Source organism: Choloepus didactylus, chromosome 4, assembly GCF_015220235.1.
Source record: "Choloepus didactylus isolate mChoDid1 chromosome 4, mChoDid1.pri, whole genome shotgun sequence".
NCBI classification, from domain to species: domain Eukaryota; kingdom Metazoa; phylum Chordata; class Mammalia; order Pilosa; family Megalonychidae; genus Choloepus; species Choloepus didactylus.
The window spans coordinates 152,072,456-152,088,135 of record NC_051310.1 but is presented as its reverse complement, the minus strand read 5'-3'; the positions used below and the strand labels follow the sequence as shown (position 1 = coordinate 152,088,135).

At 38.1% G+C, this 15,680-nt stretch overlaps 1 protein-coding gene across 1 annotated transcript; it reads left to right on the top strand.

Annotated features, from left to right (window-relative positions):
- Positions 1-7,109: 7,109 nt before the first annotated feature.
- On the top strand, positions 7,110-8,053 carry LOC119533456 (olfactory receptor 11H6-like). The gene is given in 2 exon segments (XM_037835493.1): positions 7,110-7,686; positions 7,689-8,053. Coding segments are annotated over 2 exon segments (942 nt in total).
- The last annotated feature ends 7,627 nt before the right edge of the window (positions 8,054-15,680 follow it).

Below are 15,680 nucleotides of genomic sequence, written 5' to 3'. Positions count from 1 at the left end.
AGAAAAGATTCAAGGAGGACATGAGTATTTTCCTTAAATATTTTTATAGGCTGCTGTGTACACTTATTCTGAGTATCAGTATCATGCAGTAAAAAGAACACAGCACAGCCACTTACTGTATTTGTGAGTCTGCACTGTCTACTTAGCCTCAATTACCATGTTTGTAATTGTTGGAGGATTAAGAAGGATAATGTGTATTCAAAATCCTAACAGAGTATCCACACATAATAGCCACATGATAAGTGTTAACTTTTCTTCCCTGAGATATAAGTAAGAGCATGACAGTCAATCAAGATGGGAAACTGACTCAGAAGTCAAGAGAGAACAAGGAAGTTTATTACAACTTCTACAAGGAAAATTGTTCTGAAGGTGACACACTGCCTTCCTGCGTGATGAGCTCCTTGTCGCTGATATTCCAGCAGAAGCTATCTAACCACTAAGTAAGCTGGTGGCACAGAGGGATCTCACTGCTGGTGGAAGGACAGGTTAGATAACTTTAAAATCTCTTCCAGCTCCAAGATTCAGTGAGCTCAGATCACAAAGAAAATGTAATTTTCAAAGTCCTATTCAAATCATGATTTCTCTAAGGCCGGTGAATGTGAGCAATACACTATTGGAGGAAATGAGGGATCAGATGACAGTTTCTTTACCTCCTCCAGTGAACAGGAAAAACAGGTGAATAAGGGACAAAATTCAACTATTCCCTTAAGTATGTCCCTTTGACATAGTACACTGTCATATGGGCTACAAGAACAATAGAGAACTCAGGGATGTAGTGGAAAAAGTGGGCATAACTTCTAACTGGTAAAAAAAAAAAAAAAAGAAAGTTAAAAAGAATAGAAGTAATGCTAAAGGCTCTGACAAATAGAATCATAACATCAAAAATACAAAGAATCAGTTGCCTGAAACCCCCTTATATGTCTTCTCAGTGTCTATCATATTACTACTTGGTAACTTTTCTCTTCTTTTCTTTTCCTTTCTTTTCTTTTCTTTTCTTCTCTTTTTTATTTTCAAGAATGTTCTTCTTTGATCATTTATCTTGACTTTGTATGAATGGATGAGGAGTGATTTGCATGAAGTTATTATTACAGAGGGGCTAAATATCACATATTGCAAAAGTCAGCTAAAAGTAGAATCTCTGCTCTGCTCTCCTCAATTCAGATAAGTTAACTTGAGAGAATTCTCCTCTTATTTTTAATAGAGAGGTTGTGGGTTTAGAGAACAATCATGTATAAAATACAGGATTCCCATACCCACCCTATTATTAACACCTTGCATTGTTGTGGTATATTTGTTACAACTGATAAAAGCACATTTTTGCAATTGTACTACTAACCATAGTATATGATTTAACTTAGGGTTCATTGTTTGTGTTGTGCAATTCAATGCAGGTTTCTTTTTCATTTTTATTCTAGGAATCACCTTTTTAAACTATTGCCATGAATAAATATCTGCAGCCAATCTCATTTTTGATGGCCGGTGACTACATTTGAGATGGATTAAGACCAGCTCTTGAAGCTGAACTAAGTTGTGTAATGTTTGCATACTTTTTAGCTATTCTTATTACAAAAATAAGATAGCCATGTAAAAAATGAAAAATAAAGGGGGAGATCCATAATTCTTCATATGCGGTGTGATTTGAGGGATACTGGAAGACCCAACCTCTTGCCGCTCAGGTAATGTGGTGATATCTACAGTAGCGATTCATTTCATTAGTTCAGTGCACTCTTTCCCTGAGAGGTGTGACATGGTAGAAACATTTTCACTAAGGGTCCTCTAACAAAGTGAGAAAACAGTAAACTAGGAGCCAAAAGAGCCTGGACTCCTGTCATGATTCTATCACTTACTAGTTTTGAGGGCCTCAGTCATTTAACCTCTTTGAGCCTACATCTCCTCATTTATGAAATGGAGATAATAATCCTTGCTATGGCTCCCATATAGAGCAATTGAGAAAGTCAAAAAATATAGTATATATCAGACAGAGGAGTTAACTTGTCCTAAAAATCACCCCTTTAAGCTGCCCTGCCAAAAGGAAGCTGCCCTCCTGCAAGGCTCCATGGAAATGAAAACAGCTATTGCCCAGTGCTCAAGACAATCACTTTCTATGTCACTTTGGCTGATGTGGAGAATCCTGCTATTAGCCTGCCCTAAGCTGAAACTGCAAAGCTTAGACCTCAGTCCCCCGATCACACCAGAAGAGCTGATGCCTAACTCCCCCCAGCCACAAACACTGAACCTGGATATAGGACTGGAGTCAAGTTTTCATCATCATTTTGATATTATATCCTGGCCCTGTAGACATCAAGGAAGAGTAAGTACTTCCTAAATCATGCAACTAAAAAACCTCATGCCAGCCCAAAGTTTGGGATGCCCCACTTGGAATCTGATGTCCTGTTTGCCAGATTGCTGTGTGCTGCTGTGATAACAATAAGCAAAGGAGGCCTCTGACAGAGCCTGAGTCTGTGAGTCTCCCTAGAAAATGCTGCTCCAAAAGATCTGGTGTGGCCAGGCCATGGGGCCATGTGCCCTTGTGTGCATGATAGCATGGTCTTCACGGATGTTGGAGGTTAAGATTATGCAAGAGTTTACTGGATTATTTTTCAAAAGAAGTGATGCTGTTAAGAAATGGGAAGAGAGAATTTGAGCTCTTAGCTTGAGTTGAGAAAGTAGAAAAAAAAGATAGGTGAAAAGGAATAATAGACCCATATACCAAACTTCTAAATTAAGCTTTAATCTAAATCAAGGCCTAAAACTCAGAAGTGATTCTCTCTCTTCCTTGTATTCAAAAGAATAGCCAGGATTTCTCCTGGGCTGTATAAATCACAAAAGCAAAGAACACCAGAGACAGAAAAAGACAGCATCAGAAACTTGATTTCCACAAGGCAACATGTTTTGATATCGTGTTTATTGATGCTGCTTTATCCTGACTTCCACAGGGACTCCCACAGGGGATAAGGGTGAGAAAGGGGCAGTGTGGGAAGAGATCTCCCAGAAAGCTTTGCAGACTCAATACTAGGAAGCCTTAATGCAAACCACTTTGAAGTCATCCGGGAAATGACCCTATCATTTAAGACTGTAATATCCTCCATGCCAGGGAAGACAGTCTGTAAGGAGAAAATGGGAGCTCTGGTGACTTTGGTGGGCTAAAACAAGCTTAAAAGGAAGCTTTTGGAAAGTTCCAACTTTGGTGTGGTCTTAAGGGACTAGGGAGCCCTCTCCAAACTACTGTCCATTCAAGTATTTATAGACATGTACATTCACATGCAAACATGTATACACATGTATTTGGCCTATCACATGGCTAAAATTCCTCAGGCAAAAAAAATATTTTTCTTTTGAAATCAGTTTATTTGTAAGATTAGCAAGGGAGTATGATATCTAGCATAATAATTTCTGAAAAAATTAAAATAGCTTATATTCTGTAGCATTTTACAACTTATAAACTGCTTTTGCCTAGGTGATTTTATGTAATTGTCATGTCAGCCTTGCAATGTAGGAATTATGACTTACATTTTATAGAGAAAGTAACGTACTCTCTGAGGTTGAGTTCTTTCCTGAGGAAAACCAGCTCAGGAAGTGACAGAGCCCAGATCTATAAAGCCTCCAAAGTCCGAGCTCTGCCTCACCCATGGTTTCCAAACCCAGGCCAAAGCCAGGTTTGAAATCCACATCTTTCAAAGGCTTTCCCATATGATTCTAACATCAAGGTCCATAGCCCACATACATCCTACCTTTAAAAATAGAGAATAGATGCTGATAATGATCTAGAAATAATTGCTTAATGTAGCTAAGTTTTAACTCACTTAAAGTCACTGTTACCCTGTGATTATTTTCATATCTAGCTTCTTAAGCCCCATTTCCTCTTCCATGTGACACCAGATGCCACCAGGTGCCTCCGTGTATCTAGGGAGATAGATGAAAAGGCTTTATTCATTTCTCGGAGGTCTTATTCAAATCTGGGTGCTGACTTTACATTTACATATTGCTGCAGACCTTATATTTAGATTTTACTGCTTTGTGAGATCAAGAGTTTTCATGCCTTGACTACTTCCCATTTTAAAGTTCCATTTAAACTGTTTTAAAGATTACATTTTATAATTTCCTGCTTGCTTACATCTTTAAGATTATATTTCAAAAGTTACTGTTACAGAAGGAAAGAACGAGGGAGGGAGAAAGAAGGGAAGTGAGTGAGGGAGGAAAAGAAAAGAAAAGAAAGTAGCTTTACCAAGCCATTGAGTGAGTCAAGAGGAAAGAGAATGAGAACTCTGGTGTCATAGCTCTAAAACTGACAGATACGAAAGTCCAAAATTTGCAGATAGACTCAAAACATGAATACAATTGAATGTGAGAGATTAGGGAGAATAACAAAAATCTACTGATTCAGCTAAACTGGTGTTGCTGTAGTGTTTACAACATCATAAAAGTAAGCTTTTAATAGAACCAAAATTACAATCTGCTCTAAGAATAGCATGAAATGATGTGATCATCGTGGGACAACCTGGGTCCCAAGAGCCAATTAGTGGGCTCCTAAGGAAAGGAAACATTTGGGATACAACTGGCAATCTTCCCTTATAATGTCCCAATTTTAGAACCCATTGGAGACTATATCCCTTCAGATGAATAAGACATAAGTTTCAGAACAAGATAGATACATCTTTGTCATGTAGCAAATATGCTAATTTCTCTCCAGACCAACACTGCGTACCCAGCAATGTAAGCCCCTCTCTGGCTGGTGGCTGCCGAGGATGCCACCCCCTCCATCCTGCCTGCCTTTGCTGCAGTAGGAACAGAAGATTACAAATTAGACCTGCCAGTTCTATGAAGAGATGGGTTCAAAAGAGATGTAAGGAGAGGACATCTCTCAGGCATGTCTTTGAGCTCTGCATTCTATTCTCTGGCTGTAAAAACAACAGCACCTCAATTCACATCAATGAATATAAAAGGAAATCCAGCTTTGCAATGAAGAAAGCCAGGGAAACTTCAGTGAGAGAGATGAGGATGCAGAAAAGGCTCCAGTATCACTTAAAGGCTATCTTAATTAAGCAGAAGTTTATACCGAGTCACAACCAGCACTTCACCGGAACAGAGACATTGGCAAACTGACATCTGGAAAGGACTGGGTAAGGGGCTTTGAGGAGCAGGGCTGAAATAAACTTCACCTCTCTCCATTTTCAGCCATGTTTGCTCTGGTGCTGAGCAGATGATCCAGTGCTGAGAGAAGGGACAGCTACACGGTGACTGAATTTGCCAGACTGGTGAGTTCATTCCCACTTGGTTTGCAAACCCATTGGAACTGTGACATGCATTTGTCCCAAATATTTCTTCTTGCTTTTTTTACTCTTTTCTCATGGTTTCTTTGATTACTGGAGTACACTGGATTCCTGCTACAGAGAAAACACCCAGAGCTTTGTTGCACTAGAGACAACTACTCATAGACTTAATAAAAGCCTTACAGCCAGGCGTGATGTAAAAATTTCTGAATCTCTCCCATACCATTGTGTCTCTAGTAGCAGCAATTAAGATCACCCTTAAAGTTATGGCATTATGCAATCTGCAAAGTGACACATTTTATAATGAATAATATTAATAAATATTCTTACCTAGCATATTTCAAACATGAAAGTGTCTAGGGCTGTATTCTGGACTTACATGTTCCTGAATAAATATTGTTACCTAATCATGTCACTTTGGGCCATTTAGGACCAAAAATGACTACTCCTCACTAAGTGAGGCCATCCAGAAAATAAAATGAGACCAAACTTCTGAGTACAGAATCCTAGGAGATTTTGTTGGCCTTGTCCTGTCCCTCTCACAATATATGACAATGTCCCAGAGAAGAATATTTTCATGAAAATCTTACATGTTCCAAAATTAAAATAACCTCCTCATTCTCCCTCTACTTCCCCAATCAACTTCAGCCTTCCACACCTATAAAGGGATGGAAGAAATACAGAGGATAGGGAAGTAGGAGCAGGATCCTAATATGGAGAGAGGGTTTGTGACTCTCATCTTTGTCTTTGGGCCCCAGAGGTCACTGTTGGGAATTCCTAACATTTGTGATCCTCTGCATTCATCCAGAAGAGTAGGAGACCTTCTGGAAATCCTGATATCATAGGCAAAAATCTCAACAATCCTAAAACAATATACCAGGTCCATTGCTCATTTTTTCTACCTACAGGGAGAGTTATAATTTAGTCCAAGGTTTAAAAGAGGTATTTTAATTTGACTGGTAAAAAGTGGAAACAAAATAAAGCCATTTTGTAGATGTTTGGGTGCACAAAACTTGACTTCATTAACAAGAGCTGATGAACATGGAAGAAAGGAAGACACATTTGACACTTTTTCCCTGGGTTACAAGGCCCCCTTAAGGTTAACAATATTACTAAAACATGTTTGGTAATGGATGGTGGTGATGGTAGCACAATAACTGAACATAAGTAACAGCATGATATTTATATATCCGAATGTGATTGAAAGGGAAATGTTAGGTTGTGTAAATGGTACTAAAATAAAGAATTTCGAAAAATCCATGGAACTGCAAAACACACTGAACCCTATGTTAAACCATGGACTATAGTTACTAGTACAAAAAAAAGATTAGTAACAGTGTAACTCCAGCATTTATCCAGAGTAAAAGTGAAATGCATGAAGATTTAATTGTAGTATTCGTTATTTTTCTGTCTCCCTCTTCTACTTCTGATTCATAGCATTTGTGTCTCTGATTCCAAAGATGCAAGTAATTGAAATTATGTTTTTTTCAAATCTTTTTCTACAGACACGAGTCTATGACTTTCATACTTCCTTACACACATATCTGAGTACTGTCATTAACTTCCTCCAACCTGCTTGTTGCATAAAATCTTTTATTGTGAAAAAATTCCTAAGAGGAATGAGGGAGACTCCAATGATTCAGAGGGTGTAATTATATCAAGTACTCTCAAAGTATGACAGTCTTCAGCAGTGTAGCGTGATTATTACTTAATTATTAGAATAATAGAATCTCAGAAGTGCATGGGCATTTAGGACTCTACAAAGGAAGCACCCAGGAGAACTGGAGAATAAGATCATCTGTGTCATTGTCACTTTTTCTTTTCCTCCCGTAGGAAGACATGAACGTGTCCAGAGTCAACACAGTGACTGAATTCATACTCCTGAGCTTCCCCTGTTCCCGTGAGGTTCAGGTCCTCCTCTTCATGCTGTTCTCTGTGATGTACATCCTGACACTGATGGGGAATGGAGCCATCATCTCTGCAGTGAAGCTGGATCACAGGCTCCACACCCCCATGTACATTCTGCTGGCCAGCTTCTCATTCTTGGAGATTTGTTACATCAACACCACTGTTCCCATCATGTTACAGAACTTCCTGTCTGAGACAAAAACCATCTCTTTCACTGCCTGCTTCCTCCAGTTCTACTTCTTCTTCTCCACGGGCATCAGTGAGAACTTCTTAATGTCCCTCATGGCATTTGATCAGTACCTGGCCATCTGCCAGCCTCTCCACTATCCTATCATCATGACCAATCATCTTTGCATGAACTTGGTGGCCCTCTGCTGGGTAATAGGCTTCCTCTGCTATCCACTTCCTATCTATTTTATAACACAACTCCCCTTTTGTGGTCCCAATACCATTGACCATTTTCTTTGTGATCCAGGTCCACTTCTGGCCTTGTCCTGCATTCCTGCCCCAGAATTGAGTTTTCCTGCTCTATATTGAGCTCTCTTATTATCTTCATCACCATCTTCTTAATCCTTGGATCCTACACACTAGTCCTCAGAGCAGTGTTACGGGTTCCCTCAGCTGCTGGCAGACGTAAGGCCTTCTCCATCTGTGGGTCCCACCTGGGTGTAGTATCTTTGTTCTATGGAATAGTCATGGTGATGTACGTCAGTCCAAGCTCTGGAAATCCAGTTGAAACACAGAAGATTGTAACCCTGTTCTACTCATCAGTGACTCCACTTGTAAACCCTCTGATCTACAGTCTCCAGAAAATGGACATGAAAGCTGCCCTAAGAAAAATTCAGATATGCAAAAATATTAGTCAAAGCAGATGAGAGCTCATGAGTGGACCATGATCAGGATATTTCTCTTTTTTCCCATATATTTCCTAGGTTTTTTTTTTATTATTATTATTCATTTTCACCTATATATTCAGACCCAAATTCATCAATTTCTGCCTTATCATATAATAGATAAGAGTATTTCAAGTAAACCAGAACTTGCCTTCAAATTAGAACTTGATAGATATTAACTTGAATTAAATAACCTGGATATCTGGATTTTAGACCCTGACCTCTCCAATAACTTCTTGCCCTTTTTTCTGTGATCACTTTCTGGTCCCTGACCTCATGCTCTTATTGACCTCTCGTAAGTGTACGTCCAATTCTTACATTTGCTTTTTCTGGCCTGATGATATCTGCTCCACTCCTAGCAGAAAAGTAGAGAATTCAAAGCATTTTAGCTAAGACAAAAGAAAATTAGTATCAATCAGTAAATCATAACTGAGCCAAAATTCTTATTTAGTTGACACCCATGCTTCTAACAGTGATCCAAAGCACTGGTTCCCAAACCTGTCTTGTTTGATAATTACTTGGGGTAAACTTTTAAAAGAATAGATTACAGGGCCTTTCTCCAATTCTCTTAAATCAGAATCTTTGAAGTGGACTCTGTAAATCTTTATTTTAATGCTACCCAAGTAATTCTCATGCGCCTAGAGCAGCAACAGTCTATGGACCAGTCTTTTGGAGTCTCTTTTTGTTAATAAATATATGATATAAGCAGAGAAAATTGCATATTATTTCCTACAGTTAGCTTGAAAAAGGGAAATAAATAATATTGAACACAATCAGTGACAGCAGCAGGTTTCTTTTCCTAACTTGACTTTCAAGTCCTCCATTTATCAAATACTTCCTTCTTTCCCATTCCTATCTGTGCAGTATAGCTAAGATACCTAGAAATAAGGTTACATTTAAAAATAAGATTAGTTTGCAATGGCATTACACTTTTGAGCTAGTTTCAAATGAAGGAAGGTTGAGTTGAATACACAGCCCAGAAGAGGTAAAAAAGAGAGGCAAAAGAGAGAGAGAAAGCCATAGTGATTCTAAGATACTGAAGCCAAGACAGATGCAGAGGAATTTGATGACAGCTCCAGATGGTTTGACCTGACTATTTGGTCAACAATAAACTGGTTTATTGTTACCTGGTGTTCAATCAATAAACATTTATTATCTCTGTGATGTGTACTGGGGTTACATTAGTGTACAAGACAAAGTCCTTACCTCCATTCTTCATTGCATTCTAGTGAAGAAGGTGGATAATAAGAAGGTAAACATAAGTTTATAATTCCAGGAATCATAAATTGAATAAAAAGAATAAAGGAGATGTGCTGATTTAAATGTATTGTGTCCCCCAAATGCCATTGTCTTTGTAGTCTTGTGGGGCAGAAGTTTGGTGCTGGTTGGATTTGCTTGGAATGTGTCCCACCCAGCTGTGGGTAATGATTGTGATGAGATGTTCCCATGGAGGCATGGCCCCACCCATTCAGGGTGGGCCTTGATCAGTGGAGCTATATAAATGAGCTGACTCAAAGCGAGGGAATGGAGTGCAGCTGTGAGTGATGTTTTGAAGAGGAGCAAGCTTGCTAGAGAGGAATGTCCTGGGAGAAAGCCGTTTTGAGGCCGGAGCTTTGGAGCAGACGCCAGCTGCCTTCCCAGCTAACAGAGGGTTTCTGGACGCCATTGGCCATCCTCCTGTGAAGGTACCCAATTGCTGAGGTGTTACCTTGGACGCTTTGTGGCCTTAAGACTGTAACTGTGTAGTGAAATAAACCCCCATTTTATAAAAGCCTATCCATCTCTGGTGTTTTGCATTCTGCAGCATTGGCAAACTGGGACAGGAGAGTATGAATATAGGAAAAATTGGGATAAGATAGGGGATAGTTTAGATAGGATGGCAAGAAGCCTTTCTGAGGAGGTGATATTTCAAAGTGAGGGAACAAACTGTGTGCAGATCTAGGGGAATTAAGTCCCAAGCAAATGCAGGTATAATATTGGGGTTTTTGAAAAATATGAAAAGATAAATTGTGCTATTTAGAGGGAAAAGGGTCTGGAGAGGTAGACAGGATCAGATCATCTGTAAGCTTCTAAGCTACTTTAGGGAATTAGTTTTTTATGTGAACACCTGGGGGAGCCTGCTCAATACTATATACTAAGGGGAACACTTGATAAAAATCCCACCACTCTGATAAGTGCATCTTAACTTGGAATTACTTACTTACATGTTTATTTATATATGCCTTTATTTATTGTACTATATCCCCACCTTGTCCTATAAAGGAGTTTATGTACCCAACAAAAACTGCAAAATCAGAGAGAAGAAGAGAAATATGGACTGAAAAAGGAAAAAAAAAAATAGAATGAAGATTTGTGGACCATAAGATCCTATACCATTATTAAAGTCAAGCCCTAAAATTTGTTCTAAACTCCCTTTAAATCAAAGTGAGGAGTAGGGGAAACTTTATCTTTTATATGATTTTCATTTTCTGTAAGAAGAAAACAAATGGGTTCCCTACAGGAAGCTAAATTCTAACTGGCTCCTAGTTCTAAAATAATTTATTTTATGTGGATTCATATTAGAGAGACTAAGAGATAAAATGAACAGGCAACCCAAAAAAAAATCTGTAATAAAAAAAATACCTATTTTAGTTGGCTCAATAGAACTGCTTCTTGTTGGATCTCTCAATAAAAATCAAGGTCATTACTTAGAAATGCAGCTAAAGAGAAGGAATTCTTTCCAGGTCTAAGAATTATGATCCAAATATCAGCTGCCTGACCATCTATCTGCCTTACCCCAAGAGTATGACCTAAAATATCCTAAGAATAAATTTACAGCTAATTGCATGCTCCCCCATATTGAAGATTAAAATCCCCTGAATTAGTATACCAAAGTTCTGTCATGTAGGAGCAGTATTCACTAGAATGGAAGGAACCATTGATATTGTAACATTTGTCTCAAGAAATTTATTGGATTTTTACTCCACTGGGAGTAATTCACCTGTAGAAGTCTCCCATACCTGCTCTCAAGAAAAAAAGGTGAAGAGTAAAAGGCAAGAGTGACCCAGAACTGAAAAATATGGGTAGTGTTGGGAAAATGTGGGAAGTATTGGGAAAAGTTATTCCTGACATGGTTGAAAGGAGGAGGAGAGTAGTACATGAGTCCGGTAAACTGTTATTAGCAAACAAATCTTCAGGTATATATGGTAATTACTTTACGATAAGATACCTGTATTCTGAAGAAAAGCTTTTTTCCTTGTTTTGTTCTTTTTTTCCTTAGAAAAATTCCTCTTAAATGTGTACAATGATATGCTGGCTGAAATAAGGGAAAGGGGACGTTTTATTTCTATAACTTGATCCTAATAGGGTAGAGGATGGAATTTGCAGAACACTAGAGGTCAGATTTTGAGGTGAGCAGCAGTGAGAGTCAAGTCCCTTCAGGATCCTGGTAACAGTCCTCACAACAGTCTAATAAAGGAGTTAAAAAAAGAGAGATGAACACATAGTAAATAGACTGTCAACAAACAAATGGACCGATTTCCTACCACTTGTGGTTTCCTCTCACCCAGTTCGATGGGAACAGGTCAGCCTCCAGAGCAGACAGGACCCCCTACAGGTTTATGGGAATCTCATGAGCACGGTGAGAACGTGCCTTGGCAGCCTGAACCATCATTAGATCACAGACCACAGGTTGCTAACACCTGCTTTATGGATGATGTTATAGACTCATTCAGATTTCATTGGCATAACTAATTTATGCTGCCATGAAAACACCAGATGAGGAACTAATATTTTATCAGGACTTTTTAGGATTTAGTTATTGCTGATATTTCCATGCCACTTCCTTAAATGATACATGAGTATAGGAAATTCTCAACCAACCAGTGAAATGTAAATTTGGGGAAAAACTTTTCTCAGAACTGGATTGCTTGAAATTTGACATTAGTTTTCCCATTATACTGTGTTAGATAATGTAGCTAAGTGCCTAAGTCAGCAGATAAATATCTAGGTAATATATAATGTACCTGCACATATTAAAATGAATATCCATTCCTAATAAAAGGTCTTAGTAAACTGGAAATAGACATGAACTTCATCAGTCTGTAAAGGGTATCTTCAAAATCCTACAATAGCACCATACCTAATAAAGTAAGACTGAATGCTTTCATATTAAAATCAGAAATGAGACAAGAGTATCTGTTCTCACAACTTCTATTCAACATCAGACTGAAGGTTCTAGAAAAATACAATCAGCCAAAGGAAAGAAATAAATGGCAGCCAGATTGAATAAAAAAAGAAAAACTGTTTTTAAATGACCATGTCATCTATGACACAGTCATCTATGTAGAAAATCCAATGGAATTTTAAAAATGGGCTATTAGAACTAATGAATGAGTAAGATACAAGCTCCATATATAAAAATCAATGGTATTTCTACATAATAGCAATAATCAGGAATTTAAATTTTAAAAATTATTGCCATTTACAATAGCATCAAAAAATAAGTAATACTTGGGGATAAATCTGACAAAAGATGTGAAAGTCTTATACAATAAAAACTACAAAACATAACTTAGAGAAATTAAAGAAGACCAAAATAAAAGTAAATAAATGTAAAGATATAACTGGTTTATGGGTTGGAAAACTCAATATTGTTTAGATTTTAAGTCTTCCCAAAATGATGTATAGATTCAACACAACCCCAGTCAAAATCCTAAGCAGATGTTTTTGTTGAAATTAGCAAGCTAATTTTAAAATGCATATGGAAATGCAAAGGACTTAGAATAAATAAAACAAAATTGGAGGGCTAACACTATCTTATTTCAAGACTTATTTAAAATCTGCAATAATCAAAACAGTGTGGCCCTGGTATATAGTCAGACAAATAGTATAGAGAGTCCAGAAATAGACCCATACATATCTGGAAAAAGGATTTCAACAAAAGTGCAATGACAACTCAATGGAGAAAAGATAGTCTTCTTAATAAATGGTGCTAGAATAATTAGATATCCATATGCAAAAAAAAAAAAAAAAAACTGATCTCCAATAATACAACACCTCACAAAATACACAAAAATTAACTCAAATGGGACCTAAACGTAAAACCTAAAAATATAAAACTTATAGAAGAAAACATAGAAGAAAATTCTTCAGATCTTGGTTTAGGAAAAGATTTCTTATATGCCTCACTAAAAGCATGATCCATAAAAGAACAAATTTAAAAATTGGACTCCACCAAAATTAAAAAGCATTCACTCTTTGAAAGACACTAAGAGAATGAAAAGACAAGCCACAGACTGGGAGAAATTATTCACAGAGCACATATCTAATGAAGGACTTGCATCCAGAATATATAAAAACCACTCAAAACTCAATATTAAGAAAACAAACAACCCAATAAAAAATAGGCAAAAAATTTGAATGGACATTTCATCTGAAGACAAATAAGCAAATGAAACCACACTCAACATCATTAGTCATTAAGAAAATACAAATTAATACCTCAATGAAACACCACCAGACATACCAGAATGACTCAAATTTAAAAACTGACCATACCAAGTGTTGGTGAGTATATAAAGGAATCAGAACTCTCATCTACTATGATTGGGAGTGTAAAATTCTCCAAGCACTTTGGAAAATGGTTTGGCAGTTTTCTAAAAAATTAAATATGTGCCTACCATATGATATAGCCATTCAACACCAGTATTACCCAAGAGAAAAAATGCATATGCCATACATAGACTTGTACACAAATGTTCCTAGCAGATTTATTTATAATAGCTAAAAACTGGAACAACCCAAATGTCCACAAACAGGGGAATGGAAAACAAAGTTTTGTATATCCATATGATGGAACATTACTCAACAATAAAAAGGAATGAACTATTGATACATGAAGTAACATGGACACATCTCAAAATAATCATGTTCAGTTAACGAAAGTGGGGGTCAGGAAGGGGTAGGAGGCAGCAATTACAAAGGAGAACAAGCACATTTTCGGGGCTGATGATTATGTTCACTATCTTATGATGATGGTTTCACAGATGTATCCATATGTCAAAATGTATCAAATTACACATTTTAAATGTATACTGCTTACTATATGTCAATTATACTTCCATAAAACTGTTTAAAAAATAAAACATATTCTCAGATCAGTCCCAGAGATCATGACGTGGTATAAAAAGGACAGAAAAGATAAAAAGAGTAGTACAAATACTCCTGAACACTAACTTACCTACCCACCAAGCCTGCTTTTCCAGGTCACTTTCTCCACAGGGCTTTACATTCCCGCTTAATTCATACTGAGTGCTCTTTTATATTTTTAAGAGTTAAATTACTCCTTCAACGTACATTTTTTGAGCTCCCACTGTGCACCAGAATGGTGTGGTCTTGCCAAGACATGGAGACATCTGCAAGAGACTTTGGGAAGTGGGACAGGAAAGTCAATGAGGCTGCACTATAGAGTGCATTACTCACCAGTCTTTGACTTTTGAACTTTATGCAACAGACAGAAATACAAACGGTGCCCAAACAGGGAAGTGAGCTTAACTAATCAGTGTTTTAGATGAAACCTTCTGCCACAGTAGGGAGGATGAAGAGACAGGAGATAAGTTGTGTTAAAAGATCTGCCCTTCCGAGAAGCCCGCCAGGGAGGCAAGAGGGAGCCTGGCAGTGGATAGTCCGGGTGTGGGAGGGTGTTCCTGCCCTGGCATTGCCCTTTAGAGGAAGAGGTCTTATGAATGGTCCCAGATCAACACTCTGTATCTCAGTGGGGCAAGGGTGGTGGGATGGCTGGCCTTGGATGGTGAATATCAGGGAGGATGAGGATATAATTGAGTGGAAAAATCAGATGCACAGTTACTTCACATTTACCTGTGGGAGTCCCTTTTAGCAGGTCAAGATTCCTTTCTCCAAGTTTTTCTTCTCTAATTAAGGAAGAATCTGGGCTGCCCAGTTCCAGCTTCTGCTTGACAAGGCCTCTTCTTTCAGGTTCACCCTGGCTGATAAAGTAATGGTCCGTTCTTCCTGGATATAGATTTTATTGGAGTGTATACTGATGCAGCCAGCACAGAAGAATTTGCCTAGACCTTAGCCCAAAGTTTTTTAAATAGAGATCACATGGTAGTTTTGTGTTACTAAATTAAGTGTAGTAGCATCCAGAATGACTCAGACAAAATAACTTATTTCTTTCACAGCAAAAATAAAGGGCCTGCCCCTCTGTTGAGGATGAGTAACCATGGAGCCCACCTCCCAGGAGCAGAGCAGCTGCAGAACGACCCTGCTCTGATGGACCTTAGCCAGGAACATCCTGGAAAGTGTCCCCTAAATGTGTCTGTCTTCCTGGTGACATCTAAATGAAGTTTCATTGAAAGACTTCCTGCTTCACAGAAACCTTATTCTGTGTCAGGTTTGTTTAAGCCTTGTAGCCAAAGGCCACAAGAACACTTTTAAATGAAAAACTTGGGCTTATTATTCTTTACAGCAAGGGAAAACACATACCATGGGGGATCCATGGAATATCTCAGTGAGACAGTGTTAGAAAGAACCTATTATAGGATTTAGGCTTTGGTTGGGTGATTTGGGGGAGGGTCTAAGGAAGCAGGGTTTCAATCAAGATTTGATG